The 20,705-nt window shown below is 35.5% G+C and overlaps 2 protein-coding genes across 2 annotated transcripts; one reads left to right on the forward strand and one right to left on the reverse strand.

The window, feature by feature from the left end:
- Positions 1–238: 238 nt before the first annotated feature.
- On the reverse strand, positions 239–10,095 carry LOC131937938 (trifunctional enzyme subunit beta, mitochondrial). The gene is made up of 14 exons (XM_059295719.1): positions 9,998–10,095; positions 9,217–9,273; positions 8,870–9,002; positions 8,583–8,614; positions 8,355–8,422; positions 7,959–8,046; positions 7,182–7,465; positions 6,855–6,942; positions 6,244–6,368; positions 5,528–5,655; positions 5,200–5,287; positions 4,656–4,730; positions 4,112–4,276; positions 239–1,337 (listed from the first exon to the last, which is right to left on the reverse strand). The coding sequence occupies exons 1-14, from the start codon at positions 10,038–10,040 to the stop codon at positions 1,302–1,304; spliced, it is 1,410 nt and encodes a 469-aa protein (XP_059151702.1). The 5' UTR covers positions 10,041–10,095; the 3' UTR covers positions 239–1,301.
- Positions 10,096–12,696: 2,601 nt separating this feature from the next.
- LOC131937957 (peroxisomal membrane protein PEX13) lies at positions 12,697–19,018 on the forward strand. Its single transcript, XM_059295748.1, has 6 exons — positions 12,697–12,815; positions 15,981–16,329; positions 16,562–16,722; positions 16,899–17,107; positions 17,227–17,352; positions 17,824–19,018. The coding sequence occupies exons 1-6, from the start codon at positions 12,733–12,735 to the stop codon at positions 18,156–18,158; spliced, it is 1,263 nt and encodes a 420-aa protein (XP_059151731.1). The 5' UTR covers positions 12,697–12,732; the 3' UTR covers positions 18,159–19,018.
- The last annotated feature ends 1,687 nt before the right edge of the window (positions 19,019–20,705 follow it).

Genomic DNA, 20,705 nt, shown 5'->3' on the forward strand with positions numbered 1-20,705 from the left:
CAAACACCACACTGCATGCAGCCCTTTACATGTAGCAGAAATTTAAAATGTATTCCAGTGTTTAACCTATCTATCAGCTACTGGATATGTCCTTCAACAAGTGCCTGTGTAAACACAAGGAACATTTCTAGCCAGGGTCAAGTTGGCTGGTCTCATCATTTCATTAAGTTCAACAAAACACAACTGTTTCACACATTAAAGTTAAAGGATGAGCACCATACAACTCAACTACAAAAAGTAGAAAAAAGGTTCATTTATTCAATATTAAGTTCATTTTGTGTAGAATCATAATTATATGGAATCACAGTTGGCAATAGGTCATGGCAACAGTAGATTAATGACATATGGCGATGATGGATTATGAGAACAGAAATATTGTTACACCCTGTAACAGAACTATAATAATGGCACATGGCAATGACATATCGCAATTATAAACTAATGACATACGCAATAGTTGAATAATAACACATGGCAATGACATATGGCAATTATAGACTAATGACATACGCAATAGTTGAATAATAACACATGGCAATGACATATAGCAATTATGGACTAATGACATAAGCAACAGTTGAATAATAACACATGGCAATGTTAATTAATGACATAATGCAATGATAAATTAATGACATGGCCAAAAAAAAATGACACATAGACATATGACAACAAAAAATGACACATAGACATATGACAACGAAAAATTGACATAGACATATGACAACAAAAAATTGCAATCAGAAGATAAATTTCCCAATGAAATGAATCTCTATATACATATATCATCAAGCTTAGACCAACTGGTGGCACACAGCTGAGATAAAGACAAATTTGTTCACAGGTCAACTCATTCATTCATAGAACATCAAGAAAATGTAGCATCAAATATTTTAGCTAGATAGTGTGTGTTAATTGTTCACAGGTCAACTCATTCATTCATAGAACATCAAGAAAATGTAGCATCAAATATTTTAGCTAGATATTGTGTGTAATTGTTCACAGGTCAACTCATTCATTCATAGAACATCAAGAAAATGTAGCATCAAATATTTTAGCTAGATAGTGTGTGTAATTGTTCACAGGTCAACTCATTCATTCATAGAACATCAAGAAAATGTAGCATCAAATATTTTAGCTAGATAGTGTGTGTAAATTGACCAGCAAAAATGTGTCAATTGTTCACATTAACAAAGTAATAAATAAATCTATTTTCATGTTCAATAATGTTAAATTATGAAAACAATCAATCGGGTTGCACAATTAATTTAAAATGCAGTCAACTAGACAGCAGACACATCTCAAGAAGGATATCTCTCAATGATCATTGCATGACCCTATAGGATAGAAATAATTCATTAATGGCTCTATCAGTCAGTGAAAATTAGTGAAATTATCAGTATGTAATTAAAATGTAAAGCCGTGTATGTCTTATGCAGTTAGTTATGTGTGCTTGTTTTAAACCTTACATGCATGTGTTAACATTTTCCTTTTTTCATCTCCAGCTGGGTACAATTCAATTTTTACATTCTGTTTCCTCAACCCCCATCGCATTAATTTTTACATTCTGTTTCCTCAACCCCCATCGCATTAATTTTTACATTCTGTTTCCTCAACCCCCATCGCATTAATTTTTACATTCTGTTTCCTCAACCCCCATCGCATTAATTTTTACATTCTGTTTCCTCAACCCCCATCGCATTAATTTTTACATTCTGTTTCCTCAACCCCCATCACATTAATTTTTACATTCTGTTTCCTCAACCCCCATCGCATTAATTTTTACATTCTGTTTCCTCAACCCCCATCGCATTAATTTTTACATTCTGTTTCCTCAACCCCCATCACATTAATTTTTACATTCTGTTTCCTCAACCCCCATCACATTAATTTTTACATTCTGTTTCCTCAACCCCCATCGCATTAATTTTTACATTCTGTTTCCTCAACCCCCATCGCATTAATTTTTACATTCTGTTTCCTCAACCCCCATCGCATTAATTTTTACATTCTGTTTCCTCAACCCCCATCGCATTAATTTTTACATTCTGTTTCCTCAACCCCCATCACATTAATTTTTACATTCTGTTTCCTCAACCCCCATCACATTAATTTTTATCAAACATTGGTAGAGTTCACAAACACAAAACACAGGTTTGACTTTACAAGTTAATGAACTTCTTTATTTAGTAAGATTTAGGAGTCAGATGTTTTTTCCAAACAAAAATATGTAGAATGTTTTTTATGTCTACACAATTTTTGTCCACTAGAAAATAATCTCAGAAGAGGAGGGAAATGGCGGTAAAACAATACATAGGGCAGCGGGAATAGAGAGCAAACACAGAGGGAATAGAGAGCAAAAACTAAGTCAAGGCTGTAGGGTTAATATTGTTAGCAGAGTGTGGTAGTTGTAATATTGTTAGCAGAATGTGGTAGTTGTAATATTGTTAGCAGAATGTAATAGTTGTAATATTGTTAGCAGAATGTGGTAGTTGTAATATTGTTAGCAGAATGTGGTAGTTGTAATATTGTTAGCAGAATGTGGTAGTTGTAATATTGTTAGCAGAATGTGGTAGTTGTAATATTGTTAGCAGAATGTGGTAGTTGTAATATTGTTAGCAGAGTGTGGTAGTTGTAATATTGTTAGCAGAATGTGGTAGTTGTAATATTGTTAGCAGAATGTGGTAGTTGTAATATTGTTAGCAGAATGTGGTAGTTGTAATATTGTTAGCAGAATGTGGTAGTTGTAATATTGTTAGCAGAATGTGGTAGTTGTAATATTGTTAGCAGAATGTGGTAGTTGTAATATTGTTAGCAGAATGTGGTAGTTGTAATATTGTTAGCAGAATGTGGTAGTTGTAATATTGTTAGCAGAATGTGGTAATTGTAATATTGTTAGCAGAATGTGGTAGTTGTAATATTGTTAGCAGAGTGTGGTAGTTGTAATATTGTTAGCAGAGTGTGGTAGTTGTAATATTGTTAGCAGAGTGTGGTAGTTGTAATATTGTTAGCAGAGTGTGGTAGTTGTAATATTGTTAGCAGTGTGTGGTAGTTGTAATATTGTTAGCAGAGTGTGGTAGTTGTAATATTGTTAGCAGAATGTGGTAGTTGTAATATTGTTAGCAGAATGTGGTAGTTGTAATATTGTTAGCAGAGTGTGGTAGTTGTAATATTGTTAGCAGAGTGTGGTAGTTGTAATATTGTTAGCAGAGTGTGGTAGTTGTAATATTGTTAGCAGTGTGTGGTAGTTGTAATATTGTTAGCAGAATGTGGTAGTTGTAATATTGTTAGCAGAATGTGGTAGTTGTAATATTGTTAGCAGTGTGGTAGTTGTAATATTGTTAGCAGAATGTGGTAGTTGTAATATTGTTAGCAGTGTGGTAGTTGTAATATTGTTAGCAGAATGTGGTAGTTGTAATATTGTTAGCAGAATGTGGTAGTTGTAATATTGTTAGCAGAATGTGGTAGTTGTAATATTGTTAGCAGAATGTGGTAGTTGTAATATTGTTAGCAGAGTGTGGTAGTTGTAATATTGTTAGCACTGTGGTAGTTGTAATATTGTTAGCAGAATGTGGTAGTTGTAATATTGTTAGCAGAGTGTGGTAGTTGTAATATTGTTAGCAGAGTGTGGTAGTTGTAATATTGTTAGCAGAGTGTGGTAGTTGTAATATTGTTAGCAGAATGTGGTAGTTATAATACTGTTTTAATTTTAATAGTGTTTAATATTGTTAGCTGGGGTTTTAAATTGTAAGCAGTATGTGGTTGTCTTATATAGTTAGGTGTGACTGTCTTATATAGTTAGGTGTGACTGTTTTATATAGTTAGGTGTGACTGTCTTATATAGTTAGGTGTGACTGTCTTATATTGTTAGCTGTGGTTGTCTTATATTGTTAGCTGTGGTTGTCTTATATTGTTAGCTGTGGTTGTCTTATATTGTTAGCTGCGCTTATGTAGCTGTGTTCCAGTATGAAAGTGAAGGGCAGTTACTTACATGGCCAGAAAGTGAAGGGCAGTTACTTACATGGCCAGAAAGTGAAGGGCAGTTACTTACATGGCCAGAAAGTGAAGGGCAGTTACTTACATGGCCAGAAAGTGAAGGGTAGTTACTTACATGGCCACCAGCTGCACATGCTGCAATCAGGGCAAACTGGCCATCTTCATGGATCAGCCTGTTGGCCGCTGTGGTGGCCAGACGGACACCTGTTGCTCCAAAAGGATGGCCAAGAGATAAAGATCCACCCCAAGTGTTGACTTTCTCCATAGGTGGCGCTCCAGGCTAGAAAAATTGGATCAGTCACACTTATGAAAACTTTACATCAAGTAGGTATACAACCCACTAAGCTATCAAGGAATTTTTTTTAATAGAATTTTAGATTCAAAGACAATTCAAGAGTACTTTACAATGGGACTTTTTTTGTTGTTGTTATGAGTGAAGTAAAAAACAAAGCATTTTAAGATGCCTTTAAAAAGCATTTTTTTTTTAAATTATCTGTAATCGTAATACAATTGCAGTTTTTCTGAAGACAGATGTTCTTCTGAAAAAATGTTCATTTCTAAACAAGGCTTTAAAATAAATTTTTAAATGTTTAGCTTACTTCTTACCTTTAAAGACAAGCCCATATAATTTTGTGACAAATGTTTAGCAAATTTCTTACCTTAGAAGACAAGCCCATATAACTTTGGGCGAATGTGTCAGAGTCCAGAGCTTTAAAGTTTGACAAGACTTGACCCTGAAAACAACAGTGTCTTTTTATGTTACATTTTTCTCTCATAAACTGTTTACACAAATTCTCCATACCCCTCCACATTAAAGCAGTTTACTTTTTCTTCTACTTTGTTCTTAATTACTTTTTCTTCTACTTTGTTCTTAATTCTAGTGTTGGGATTCCGTCCAACAAAATCATGTATTACGTGTCAACTTGTTATGCGTCATATAGGACATTGACTCAGATTTCAGCCTGATTCACAAGGCAGCAGTAGTTTGATTTTGGAGTTTTCTTTCCTAGATGAGTTGAGCCTCATCTGCCCAGGGGTTTGAACTCTGGACTTTTCAGTTCAGCAACCATGAGCTTAATCGACTCGACAACGTCGACCTCCAAGCAGTAAACTAAGTCTGTATGGTGTGACCAGATGTAGTACAAGAAAAAGGGTTGATTCAGGGTTTAGGGAAACCCTGTCTCTTCCACCTGCAATACTTACAGCAAAAGCCTCATGAATTTCAAAAGCATCAATGTCTCCAAGAGTAAGGCCAGCTTTCTTCAACAGCCTGGGTGTGGCATAGGCAGGGCTGGGGTAGACAAACAGTTTGGTTAGTGTTGGCATCAATGGCACTCTGGGACTTTGGTACTTTTTGTATCTATGGTACTCTGGGACTTTGGTACTTTTTAAATCAATATTACTGTTGGGACTTTGTTACTATTTGTATCAATATTACTGTTGGCAATTTGTTACTCTTTGCTTCTCAGTTTACAGTCATTATTATACCTAGATAAACTCTACTTCAACTATACAGCTAGAGTTGACTCACCCAAGCAGAAGTTGATCTTTTGGATCTTGTGCTACATACAGGAAATCTCTGAGGTAGGCCTTAGGTTTATACCCCATCTTTAAGGCATGGGCTTCTGACATGATAAGGCAGGCAGAGGCTCCATCAGTCTGACAAGGGATAGAGTTATTTCAATACAATAAAATCAAGTAAACAGTGCAGGGGAAATAACTGATATTTACTTGGGAGAGACTAAAACTATTCTTGAGTAAAAGTATCCATTCTCCCCAAACATTTCAATCATGGCATGCTAAAAACAAACTGCTAGTCTAAACTACTAAACCATTGAATGATTGATAATCAATCTAATTAGACAAGGGAGTTAATAAGGAGTAGTAACAGAATCTGTGTCTAAAAATAGTAATAAAAATAGCCACTTTTGTCTGGTCAACCGATTAAATTTTATAGTTTGAAAAGTTCAATAAATGGGAAGAATAAAAAGTCCCATAACATTTCCAATTTAAATCTGAATACTGATAGGGCTGTGAGGGTTCTGATTCAACCAGCCATACTAGCATGACAACAATCACATGAAACAGAGTTAACATTCTGTGTCTGTGGTTATGAAACAACGTGGTGAGGAAGTACCAGAAATGTTAACATTCTATGTCTGTGGTTATGAAACAACGTGGTGAGGAAGTACCAGAAATGTTAACATTCTATGTCTGTGGTTATGAAACAACGTGGTGAGGAAGTACCAGAAATGAAGCATTGGCTGCTGTAATGGTCCCGTGGGGCTTGATGAAGGCTGGCTTTAGTTTAGAGAGCTGCTCAATGGATGATGGACGAATGCCATTATCTTTAGTCACTGGCTCTGCTACACCTGCAACAAGGAATAAAACACAGCACCTCACATGGGAGTTCTAGTTGCAACAAGGAATAAAACACAGCACCTCACATGGGAGTTCTAGTTGCAACAAGGAATAAAACACAGCACCTCACATGGGAGTTCTAGTTGCAACAAGGAATAAAACACAGCATCTCACATGGGAGTTCTAGTTGCAACAAGGAATAAAACACAGCACCTCACATGGGAGTTCTAGTTGCAACAAGGAATAAAACACAGCACCTCACATGGGAGTTCTAGTTGCAACAAGGAATAAAACACGGCACCTCACATGGGAGTTCTAGTTGCAACAAGGAATAAAACACGGCACCTCACATGGGAGTTCTAGTTGCAACAAGGAATAAAACACGGCACCTCACATGGGAGTTCTAGTTGCAACAAGGAATAAAACACGGCACCTCACATGGGAGTTCTAGTTGCCACCTTAAGTGAGTAAAGTTCTTTGGTGACTAGAGCAAGTACCTGGAACTTTGTAGTCTAGTCTGTCAATCAACAACCCTTGATCTGTAGCTTTCTGGGCTAAAGTGTGAGATCGCAAGGCAAACTCATCCTGGGGACAAGGTTTGGTACACATCAGATCACCATAACAAGTAGAGAAGATTTACACTTTAATATTTTAAAGTGACTAAAACAAGTGAAGTAACAAGCATTTAACAAAACAGCTGTTGTTTGCAATAAAGCCCTCATTAATTTATTGTTCACTAATGAGAAGAGGTAAGTATTGTTCTTCTTGAAACTTTTAGATTGTAAGACCAATGCTAAGTATTTTAGATTGTAAAAACTGTAAACCTGTTCCCGTCGAGAGACTTGAAATGCGGCAGCCAGTCTGTCAGCAGAATGTCCCATGGTTTCATTGGTGGAAAACTCTGCTACAGCAGGCAGCTCTGGCACCCAGACTGAAGGACTCAAGGCTTGTCTGACCAGCTGCAGTTTGGCTGGGATGGACTTGGCCTTCTGAGAGGACAGCAAGATCTTGCGCATCTTTCTGCTGTGTCGAATGGGGACATCAGACATGAACTCCACGCCACCAGCTATGATAGTATCACATTCACCAGACGCTATAAGACCCATACCTAGAAGAGACAGTTTAATAGTTTGTGGCTGATATCAAATAAGCAGACAAGTATAAAATGTATCTTTCAAAATCTTTGGTAAGTGACTGTATCACTAAAATAGTGAAACAAACAAAAAATCTTTACCGAGGGTAACTGGTTCACTAAAACAGTGACATTATAATGTGTACCTAGGGTAACTGATAGGTTCATCAAAATAGTGAACCATCAAACTATAAAATGTAGATCTTGTGTTAAGTCACAGATTCACTAAAAATGTTGAGTTCACCAGTTTCTGTGATGTCTGCAAATCAAGGGTGATCAGTTCTATGCCAAGCCACCCTCACACTCCCTAAGTGGAGTGTTGCGCACCAGAGTTATTGAGCACAGACGTTACAATAACTAAAGACAGGGAGACAACTCAAGAATTAGCCATAGAGCGCTCGACATCCTGCCTGACTGTACAATCTCCAGTTTGGCTAGAAGTGATACATAAACACTAGATAAACCGTACCTGTGGTAATTGCTTGGTTGGCTGAAATACAAGCTTGGGTCACTGTATGGGCTGGAATGCGATTAGAAAATCCTGCTCCAAGTGCAGCCTATACGGATATGATTTTTAAAGATTTAAGAGCAATCAAAAATTGTAACACTGCTAAAGACTATCAGTTGCCAATGAATTTTAAAATGTAAATTCATACACTTAAAACTAAATTTAATTCAGAACAATCATTTAAAAAAAGAAATCTCAGGATTGTACAATGAAGATATGGGTCATCTTGAATATACACACGAGTTTGATATAATTAAACACATTAAGTAAAAAAAAGCTACGCTGGGGGGGGGGGGGGGGGATCAACATTTTTCAGAAACAAATGATTAAAAGAAACAAAATTCTAAATGTGCTCACCTCCCTTGCAATATTGCTTGTTTTCACTTCCATAATAACACAGCCCATAATAATGTAGTCGACTCCATCTAAAACGGCAGACAATATCAGCATCATCAAAGACTCAGTAAATAATGCTGTTTACACTTTTTTTTTACAGAAATATGCACTAATAAAGGCTATTCAGAAATAATATAATTGGTTGATGTATTAAACGTATTGAATATTATTAAAAAAATAAATGTCTACCCGTTGGTACATTGGTTCGTTTGACCAGTCCCCTGAAACAGAAATGAATATATTAAACTGTGTTTGCAGAACATGAAGTTTAGTATTAATTTCCTAGATAATACCTTTTAATAAATTATATTTGGTTTCTTTTCTTTTTGTAACCCAGACAATGTATTTAATTACCATTTCTTTTTGCTAGATACTTCATTGGTGTAAAAATAAAAATCGACAAATGCTATGAGCAATGATCCCCTACTTTTCCTTAAAAGCAAATAATGGAAAGTGCAAGAAATGATAAAACTCACCTTAAGGCGTCACGAGCTAAGTCATGTGGCATCAGGTTCTTGTATGTTGTACCCGAAAGTAGAAATGGTGTACGGACTCCTTCCACTAAAACAATGTTTTTCCTGTCCTGTCTGTTCAGGGAGCTTTTGGTTTCTGTTTTTTATTGTTTAAACTTGACATTACACGTACATTACATTTAAAGAAATGACAAGATTTGTCCTTGTCCTGTAACTTAATAACAAAAAAAAATTCCTAGTTTCAAACTAAAAATTAAAGTAACACAGCATACTGCCTGTAGTTATGGTTTTCTAAAAGTGAAACAGAGCTGACCTTTTCAAATCTAGTTGGAAAAAATATTTAAACTTACTTGACTGAGATGATGCATTGGACTTGGGACTGGTAGTACTTAAACATCGTACTGATGCTGAAAGATTTTTAAACCAGAAAATTTAGCAAAAAGTATAAATAATTAAGATCTAGCGATTTAAAAATATAGCCTACTTTTAACTATGGATATTACTAGCTTAATCATTTATCAGTGTCAGTCAGTTATCTTCTAAACATCTTGTTTAGAGTAAGTAAAATTAAAGTATCCTTACAAAACTGATGGCCCATTGGGCAGGTGAAGTAGAGTTCACCTATTTGTATTTTACTGACCTCAGCATAATAATAATAATAGATATTAAATTATTAATTATTAATGGTCAGCACTTTGCCCAGCCATCAGAGCTGGGTGAACTGAGGGATATCCTCATTATCCTGGGGACTCAAGTTTGGAATCTGAACTATTCTGAACTCAAGAATCCAAACTTGAGCATCCGAACTAGTGAATCGAACTAGAATATTAGTAGTGTACTCACATATTACTAGATCTAGATGTAGAATCTAGATATTCTGAACTAGAATAGAATCTATAAATTATAGATTCTATAATAAATATTAAATAATAATTAGAAACTAGATTAACATTTCTAGATCTAAAAATCTAGATCTAGACTTCTAGACTTAATTCTTAATATAAGAATATAATCTAGATCTAACTAAAAATAATTAATTAGGCCTACAGTAGATCCTGGAGGTAATTATTGATTATTCAAATAAAATAAATTACTTAATAGGAGAAATGAGTAATAAAAAATAATAATTACGGTGTAGAGGGGAAAACAATCGTCTGGAGATTAGTGCAGCCATCTTGATGTTGATCCTTGTACTTTGCCCTGTACTCTGTACCTTTGCTAAACAGTAAACTAAGAATGTTAATTTTACCAACCTAGATCTAAATACTTTTAATTTATGAGTAGCCTCCCTCTATTTCCCGTGCGATTTTTATTTTAAAAATAATAATCATTAAAAAAGTTTTTAAAAACCCACGTTTTCTGATTGAACTAAAAAGTAGAAAATAAATGCTATAGGCCCTACATCACAATAATGCAAGCGATCACTCTACTATAAGCGATGAAAAACGTGGGGCGCCGAAGTAAAAGTTATATTACTATTGATTAGATAATACTATTGACTTTTATTAGGGAGCTTGTAGAGAGTCAACAGTATTAGAAACTGTAAGAAAATCACGGCGCCCCACGTTTTTGCTCGCTTATAGTAGAGTGATCGCTTGCATTATTGTGATGTAGGGCCTATAGCATTTATTTTCTACTTTTTAGTTCAATCAGAAAACGTGGGTTTTTAAAAACTTTTTTAATGATTATTATTTTCTACTTTTTAGTCTTTGTCTGTTTGTTTGCATTAAAATCTTGCTATCGATTTTATCTTTTCACTTTTTTTGGGTAAACGAAGACAACTCGTAAAAAGACAACTCGTAAAAAGACAACTCGTAAAAAGACAACTCGTAAAAAGACAACTCGTAAAAAACACGTTGTTTGAATACGTTACTGACTAGAACACATAGATTTGAACCCGTGTCGAGTGGGATAGCAATCGTGTGCCCAACCACTCGACCATATCGTCTCCCCCAAACTGGTCTACCTCCTGTAAGTTTAAACTCGGTTCAAGCTAAATTCTCTGCCCCTAAGCCTGTGGCGACATGTGATCGTTCGCTTCACTGCGCGCGAGGTACGCGTCGCTGGTTTTTTTTTCTAATGGCTAGCAGAGGAGAATTATATATATAGATTATATAGCGGTCTAAAATGCTCAATAAAATGTTTCCATTGAACAATTTAGTAATAATAACAATTGAATATTCAATGGTCATCCAAAAGAAAGCTTCCCTGAAAATTTCAGCGCGCTAGCTAACTGGGAAGTGCCAGAAATTTCGATCGCAAGATTTGATTGGAAAGACAAACACACAAACAGAGAAAGCAAGTTAAAGAAAACGTGGGAATAAGTGTGAGACACTAAAAAAACGAGAACAATTTTATGAAAAATCTAGGTCTATGCTTTCGAAAAATTTAGAATTAGATCTATCTAGATCTAGAATCTAGATCTAGATCTAGATCTAGTTGCGTTTCATACTGTACATAAATCTAGAAGTCAATAAATGCTTTGTCTTTTTTATTTAATCCTCGATCCAGTAGCGTTACAGTGTTTCAGACATTTATCTATTTTTTCTTTGGAGGGGGGGGGGGGGGGGGGAGAGAGAGAGAGAGAAAGAGAGGAGGGGGGGATCTGGACACTTTTCAGCAGGGAGGGGGGCATACATTTTCGGGATGGGGGTGAGGTGGGCACTGATTAAATAAAAATTTTTTCTTTTGAAATTATGTATTTTTTTAAAAGGGGAAGACACCTCACTACAACAAAATGTAGCTAATTTAGTTTAATAGCTGACCAACGTTGTACAGCCTACATAAGGCAAATGGTAACATCATTCGGGATGGGGATGACATCAAATTACCAGAAATATACAATTATAGCCTAGGTTATCTAGTCTTTGGCGGAGTGACAGTGACCAGCAGTGGCGTAGCGACCCTTCCCGTCGCCCGGGAACAAACTTTTGATTTGCACCCCCCTCCCCTCAAACTTTTGATTTGCACCCCTCCCCCCCCCTTCCCCAAACTTTCTATTTGTTTTTCCAACCCATTTTGGCGCCCCCTAAGGTCGGTGCCCGGGGACATATGTCCCCCCCACCCTCGCTATGCCTCTGGTGACCAGTGTTTCTTCCAGACTTTTTTTCTCCGGGGGGGGGGGGGTTACTTGATATTTTCGGAGGGACAACGTTTTCCGGGGGGGGTAGACACTGGTAAAAGTATGTTTTCTATATAAATTCCATTTCGTTCGGGGGGGGGGGGGGGGGACGGTAGACTTTCTTCGGGGGGGGGGGAGGGGCCGAAGAGATGCCTGAAGAAACTCTAGCAGTGACACCCTGAGTGACCCCGAGAAATTATTTCGTTATATAGCTCAAATAAGGAGATTTTCACTCGCGGTCATGCTTTAGCCCTCGTCGAGGGCTTTCAGTCAAACCGACATTTTTCCCTAAAGGTCAAGCCATTTAGCTAGGAGCTTGCAAAAAATTAGCCAGATATACTGAGTTTAAGTACCCTAAAATCCGCGTTGAAATGACCCTCTGCTCTTCCCATAAAATATAAAGATTAAATAGGGAAATACAACTGGTCAGTTTTGACCCCTCTACGAAGTTTTCCCAGATATGCCGAGTTTTTGGTGACACCCCTAGGTGTTCTCCTAGATCTAGATCTACCACCTCACAAAATATCAAGGAGGGTTGTTTGGCAAGAAATTTTTTCGTTATACAGCTCAAATATATTTTCGGCCAACCGTCACCGGCCCCCGTGTTCTACCGCCCCAAGGCATCATCGTGCCAAATTTGACATTTATAAGTCCAACCAACTTCTAAGAAAAATTTGCTTTTTCTGTTTGGCTTAATTTTTTCATATATGTATCTGGCATTACTTCATTCTATAAACAACTTAAAATGTCTGCTCCCTTGAAACCATGGGAAAGACCTGGAATAAATTATCAAAATAATTCTCAGTTTCCAGTTAATAATATGTCATCGTACGTTTTTTAAGTTATTAATAGATTTATTGGAAGAGTCTAGATTTAGTAACTCCCCCCTCTCTAGTAGTGTTTTATTTAGGGCCTACATTTTGTTTACATTTCATTCATGAACTCACGTCACAAAACAAAACTACTGCTGCCCCCTCTAAACTCTAAGTCTAAACACCCCCCCCCCCCCCCCCCTTCAAAATTTACTAGATTCTAGGCCTATTAAATAGTACGAGCCGACCCGCGGCATAGCATACGCCGCTATTTAGTTGTTTTATTTTCTACTTTTCAGTAATTCATTTATTGGTAATCTATCGTTTTGGGTACGTAAAATCGCCCGCGACTAGTAATGTAAAAAACAGGTGACTCCTTAAATTTTAATAATTATTTCACATTTTGAGGAGGATTTGTGTTTTGAAAAATACAAAAATGTTTCCTTGTTTCATTTATGTACCTGTTTTCAAACAATTGAATTAAAACTTTTCAATAATAAATGAATACTAGCGATGTTTCCAACAGATGCAACCATGCTCATTTACTCTAGCAGCCATCTTGTTTAAGTTCTTTCTTTGTTAATTTATAGCGCGAGATCAGGGGAAGGCAACTCTATTTTACAAATGGCTGCTGTTTATATAGGAAATCCTGCTCGCAAACACTGCTGTTAAAAGTTAATTTCTTGCCTATATTGATATATTTAGCTATTGATTTAGGTTATTTATTCATTTATCTATAATATTTGACACAAATATATCAAAATATACTTCTATTAAAGCCTTGACAATGAGGTAACTTTTTCGTACATTACTAGCCGCGGGCGATTTTACGTACCCAAAACGATAGATTACCCATTTATTTTGTGAATTCGACACTACCAATGCTGCTACTGAAAATATTTGCTTTAAAATTTAAAACACTATCAGTCAGTGTATCAGTAGCTCGTTAAGGACGATAACCTCCTTTCCCCCAACCCTTACCCTCCCCCCCCCCCCCCCCCCCCCATGAAAGCAGCCTCCTTTTAGTTACCTCCCCGTTTCAGTTTCAAACTAAATTATATGCCCCTAATACTAATAGCCGTCACTACGATTGAAAACATTTTGCATGAACCACAGCTTACTAGACCAGTGGGGGTGGTAGCGATATGCCTAGAGAGAAAGAGAGGGGTCTGCTAGGCGCGCTTACGTCTTGGTGGTGGTGTCCCGCAAGGTCCCCATGAAGAGAATAATATGATTGAATTTTTAAAGGCCTACACATTATAATAAATTTATGAATGGAGTGCCAGTAAAAATAACATTTAGGCGCATTACTAATCTTACAAATAATTATGTAATCAAATCTGTAAAATAAAAATCAACAATAAATTTCTGCATTTTTTTACTCCCACCCAGCCTACAAATTGAGGAGGGGGGGGGGGGGGGTAAATTATTTAAACTGCAAGTTGCTAGACAAAAATGTTGTATAATATGACTGACAGTTAATGTGTAGGCTTTTCTTATATTTTACCACTGTAGACTAAAAGAAGGTTAGCCTTCAGCTATAAATTTTACTTAAAAATATAGACCTATATATGAAATATTTAATTTTATAAAAGTACAAAAGCTTTCTTTCTGTTAAAATCATAAAATTACCATAGACCAAAAGTAGTAGTAACTGACTGTAAAGTTAAACTGGTGCTCATGGTAATACATTCATTGATACTGTAGTGAATTAGTCAGGAATGAGTCAGTTGTGCTTAGTAGGCCAAGAAGAAAAATTTGTATCGTAATAAATACTTTTTAGTTTAGCATGAAAATTGAATGAACTATGAGGCCAAGCTAGATCTTTAATTAGATATTTTCACATTATTTGCATGTTTTAGGTAGTATTGTTTAAGAACCAATTATTGATGTTTTAACTTTTATATAATATATATCGTTGTAAAGGGAATCATTAGAATTTTAGGAGATCGCATTAAGTTTTAATAAAGAGTTATTTGGGGTAGGTTAGCACAAAACCAGGGGAAATGTTTACAGGTAAGCACTAGAATTTGCATAGAGAGCTGGGTGTCATTCAAGCCGTTTGGGGGTAGGGTATATAAATCGGCAGCTTAGTCTTAGAGGAGAGGGAGAAACAATGGCCGTAGCCTCTAATTTATGCAGCACACGTCTTGGCACCATAGTCTCCTTAGATGTGCGCTACACAGGGATACTGTACTGTTAGCATTGTCAAATAAAGATATACAGACGACTTATTATTCATTTTAATTGTCTGTGACTGAGAGCAAGAAAGAAAAGAAGAAAACAAGTTAATAAAATGTCTAGTGACAATTTAAGCACAATTTCCTTATGTTATCCATAACAATTTTTAATTTTTTGTGACCGAACGAAAGGATATTTTTTTGCGCTAAACACCTACACGATGCTCAGTTTAAATTAAAAATATCATCCTAGGCCTACACGATGCTCAGTTTAAAAATTCTTTAATTAATTTTTTCTGACCGAACGAAAGGATATTTTTGAAAACTTTCTTCGGCAATATTGTTCAAAATTATGGCAGGAATCGATTGGTAAATGTTTCAAGTCGCTAAGTGGTCTGGTTGCCGAGATATGGGCCAAAAACTGCATTTTTTCGAGGTTTTTTGGCTTTTCCGGGAAATCCAGGAAGGAATTCCGGGAATTTTTTTGGCCCACAATCATCCTCGGAACTTGCTTAACATATTTGCTTTTGGAACTAGTCCTCGATATTGCTTTGTTAAGGAGGAGATACCACTTAAAGCTGCGGACACACATCCATTCATTCATACATCCAGAAATGACGAGTTAGTAATCGCAATTGTCCGTATGGAAATTGCGCTAAAAATTACAATACAGACCCCATCAAAGACATTATCCAATATAAAATTGCAAAATTATATCTTCATCAACAATGGCAATTAAATCATGATGGTGGTTATTAGTTGTTAATGTTAATTGCAAAGGACATTACCTAACCTTTTATTCCTTAGGCTTATAAGATATTGTTCAGAACTGAAAAAGCACTGCTTAACTTAGAAGAAAAAGTTAAGTTTTATTAGAAATTGACAGGTTCTTGTGCCTGCAACAAAATAATGAGCAAAGAGATTCCAATAAAAAAAAATTTATTTATTTATTTATTTACTTACTTAATGTGATATTTTGTTATTTCTCTTGTAATCTGCAGGTTGCCTCTTATACAGGATCAAGTTAGTGCTGCAGCTAGTAATTCAACAGCTTCGCTTTCCTCGTCTATGCCACCTCAAGTTCCCCCTCGGCCATCACAACAGTCAGCATTAAACAACAGATATAATCCTGGGCTTGGATATAGCTCGTTAGGAGGTTACAGTGGATATGGTGGATACTCAAATACATTTGGTTATGGGGGATACGGAGGCATGTACAGCAGTCCATATTCAGGAGGTTATGGAGGTTATGGATACAATAGATTGGGAGATGTGAGGAGTAATTTTGCTTTACAAGCTGAAGAAAGTTCCCGGCCAGCTTTTGAATCAATAGAGTCCATTGTGCAAGCTGTAAGTCTTCATCTTAAAAGTATTTTAAATTATGTACAACTAGCGATTTAATAATTGAGCCTGAACAGTTTGCTTTGTTTAAGTATTTTTAATGTCTTGCAGAAAAATGTGTAAGAAAGCTCAAATTATTAATTAATTTTTTACAATTAGTGTACCTTACAGCTACAAAACATCAATTAATGTGTATATTATAAAACCTTTATAAACAAGAAACCACTTTATTTTATTCAAGGTAAACTCTGTTGGCATGATGTTGGATTCAACTTTCCAAGCAGTGTATAATTCATTTCGAGCGGTCATTGGTGTTGCAGATAATTTTACACGACTCAAGTCACAGTTAATACATGTATTTTCTGCTCTTGCATTTATTCGCACACTTCGGTACATCTTTAGGTAAATTTTCTCTCTAAAACTTAATAAAAATTTAGTTAGCATTTGTTATATTTCACACACAATGCATGTTTGTGGCTGTTTGGCTTACCAATTACTACCACAACATTCATTACTGGGCTATGAGAAAACAGTCCCACTGTTGAAGTGTCATACGGTTAATGAATGTTTTGTTTCAGAAAAGTTTTAGAGTTTCTACACTTGCGCCCAAAAGGTGAGGCTGACACATTGTGGAAACGTGCGTTTGAAGAAGCAGCAGCAGTAGCAGCAGCATGCCCTGATGGTGGTCCAAGAAAAAGTTCATGGCCTATACTTTTGTTTTTTGGAATGATCATGGGAGGCCCGTATTTAATCTGGAAAGTTATATCTGCCTTTTCAAGTGAAAAACGTAATTACAAATTAAGTTCTTATTTGTTACATACTTTAAATGCATTATTGGAGTTATGTATATAACAACAATTATGGTAGTTATTTAAACTGAACTTAAACTTGTGATCTATCTTTCAGAGGAAAATGGATGGGCTAAAGAAGAAGATGATCATTTTTTAGCCAGAGCAAATTTTTCCTTTCAAGGCCAAGGCAAGGATGAATTATCTTTTTCTGCAGGACAAAAGATTGTAATAGCACCAAAAGGTAGGTTAGATATGAAGATGCTACTTCTGTAAGGGAATTAAAAATTCATTTTGTTGAGTGACAAGACCTGTTAATGTTTTGAAATATGTGAGGATCTGGATTCATTTCATGTGAACCAAAGTTGCTTAATGAAACAACCCTTACTATTTTTTTAGTGTAGACCTACATAAAGTGTTATAAGCATGTATATATTCCATTCTAAACAAAAAACCTTCAGTCTCAAAAATTAACTAGACAGGTTTCAGAAAACTGCACTTTAATTATCATCCAAATGATATAAAAGTTAGAGAGAAAAAAATGGTTATTGTGTTTTAGAATCTTTTGATTTACTATGTGTTTAAAGTAAAATTATTTTTTGTTCTACTATCACAGTCTTTATCCTGTCTCTTCTTACTTTGAAATAACTAACCGTGCATTATTATAACAAAGGTGGACAGCTGTGATGAAATATTGTATTTGTATGATCTGCAGAGCTACAACCCCATGTTCGAGGATGGATGCTGGCTTCTGTTGATGGGAAAAGTGTTGGTATGATTCCAGCCAACTACGTCACAATATTGGGTAAAAGAAAAGGAACCAGACAGACAACTCCTAATCAGCACATCTCCATTGCACAAGATGGAACTAAGCCCATACACAAACAAGACAACACATCTAGCAAATCCAGTACAGATTTGGAATCTGCATTCAGCTCAGAGATATTAGGTCAGACATCCCAGGAATCTTTCAGAGAACAGACTTTATTTTCATCTCAAGACACAAGCAGCCAGGAAGCTGCAGATATTCTAAACGAGATAGAGAAATGAGTTGCAATACACACTTCAGTGCCTTGGGATAACTGTGATATGATAATCAGCAACAAATGAGGAATGTTTTAATTTTGACATTATTGTACTAAACTTTGTGGTTCATTTGTCATTAATGACATTCAACATAATTATTGTGACATTTTAATTTTAAAAGAAATTATACTTTCTTTGTACATAAACTATTAACATGAGCACATTTGAAAAGAAAAAGATATGCATTCTATAAAAACTGATGGTGGTACAATTTTAGGTTAAAAAGACATTAAAATTTTACATTGTAATATTTTAGAAACCTAAGGTGTTTGACAATTTGTATACCATTAACTATGTCTAGAAATATTTTACATTTAAGAAAACATTCATGATATTAGAACACCAACTGGAAATTTGTGCTGTTAATGTGTATTCACAATCTATAGATGTTTCTGTTTTTAATATTTTTGCTTTTAGTCTTACATTTCTCAGCCTGACTCATTATTACAACTTGAGTATTATATTTTCCTAAAATCTACCATATCACTCCTAGATTTCTTGAGTCCACCCAACTCTGATGTGTATCTGATAAGTTAGAGAATAGCAGCTGGGCATGGTGCTGACCACACCATCCCTTTATATGCAGAGGTCAAGTAACAACTCTATTGCCAATAATCAGTGATTTATAAACAGTGTTGATCCAATACTATCTACAATATATTGTACTTGCTAAGTATGTCAGTCAGTCATTGAAGCCTGTAGAATCATATTGAAGATTTAAATGTCATGGATGGCTCAGTTGAGTTCGTTAAAGCTAAGATTTTGTTGCACAAATAACCTGATAAAAGCAAATATTTACTTTTAATAAATTTGGAATTTTAATTTATTTCAGTACAAGCCTTGATTTATATCGAATTTTGGTGTTTCCAAAAATGAGAATTTCCAGACCCTAGTAGTGTAGCTTTTGATGATGCTTTAAGGCATGGGTTCCCACTCAGGGCTTTCTGGGGGGGGGGGGGGGGTCACTAACTGGTAGGCTTAACCATAGCAATGAAAGAAAGGCATCAATATTTAGAAGAATATCTGAAATTCGGCTTTACCAACATTGCTGGAAATGGAATAGATTAGAAACAATGCTCATTGTGCAAAGTTGTTCTCAGTCATGAGTCTATGAAACCTTCAAAACTAAAATTTCATTTTGAGACGAGTCATTGGAACACACCAAAAAAGATATGGAGTTCTTTTGTCTGCATTAGTGCAAACATCATATGAAGTCGCATTAGAGATTGATAAGCTAAAGAAAACCTCACATAATAGGAAAAAATCTCATCAAACCCTGCATGTTCAAAATGGTGAAATTAATTCTTGGGGATTCCAGTTCAGTCAAAATGCAACAAATATCTGTCCAGTGGTACTATTGTTAAAAAACAAATTTTGAATGATATTAAGCTTTCACCATTTGTTTGCTTTTCAAGTTGATGAATTTGTGTTCGCAGTTGCTTGTCTGTGAAATATATTCATTCAGATGATAGCAAAGAAGAGTTGCTATTTTGTGGAGCTGCAAAATTGGCGAAGGAAAATTAATCTTGGACATATTGACATGTTTGAGAAACTGAGCAGTATGGTAGATGAATCTGATTGAGAAATAAATAAAAATTTGAAAGATCATCTTAACTCTTTTGAAAACGAACTGCTGCGTTATTTCCCTGAGCTGAACGAGGAAAAATCTGCTTTGTACCCATTCTCTGCTTCTCTTGATGCTGCCAGCATTCTTAAATTTGTGGAATGATTCCCTGTCACTGTCATGTACTGTGTTAAATGAAAACCTGCTCACACAATTTTGGTTAGCATGCACCATTCATAACCAAAAGTGATCGCCTTTCAAGTTTTAATTCCTTTTGTTTACATATCTTTGCGAGAATATATTTCTAACACTTATCCAATTAAAAACAAAACTAAAACAAATAAAGTGTTGAGAATGACATGAGGTTGACTTTAACAAAAACTGCGAATATAAAGTATAGAACAGCATGTAATTTCCCTCACCGCATTATAACACATTTAACAGTTAACCATAATTCATATTGAAAGTCTACTAGTACTAGAAATTAAGAAAATCGCAGGTCACTTTTTGTAAAAGTTTGGGAACCACTGGGGGACATGTTCAGTTTTTCTACAATTTAAGATCTGTAGTGACTAAAGCCTTGTAAATACTTGCAGCATGTTTGGCAATGATTGAAAGTATTCAACAGCAAAAAGGGAGTAGGTTTGAAAACTATCAGAATGTTTTGAAAGCAGAAAAAACTTTCACCAATTGTAATTTTTCAGTACTTTTTTTTTTGCACTTTTATTAACAAATTTGCACTGCTTATTTTCAATATATATTAAGTTTTTATAAAAACAATTTTGATAGACCTGCAGATCAGAATTCTAATAAATCAAAACATTTTCTCTATGAAAGCCAGCACAATTCCAGTGTGAGTTTTATTACAGGAAGAGCATATAATGAAATAATAATCATTAAAAAAGTTTAAAAAAACCCACGTTTTCTGATTGAACTAAAAAGTAGAA

This window comes from Physella acuta, unplaced genomic scaffold (genome assembly GCF_028476545.2).
Source record: "Physella acuta isolate Inbredline_101_S28 unplaced genomic scaffold, ASM2847654v3 ptg000225l, whole genome shotgun sequence".
NCBI lineage: Eukaryota > Metazoa > Mollusca > Gastropoda > Physidae > Physella > Physella acuta.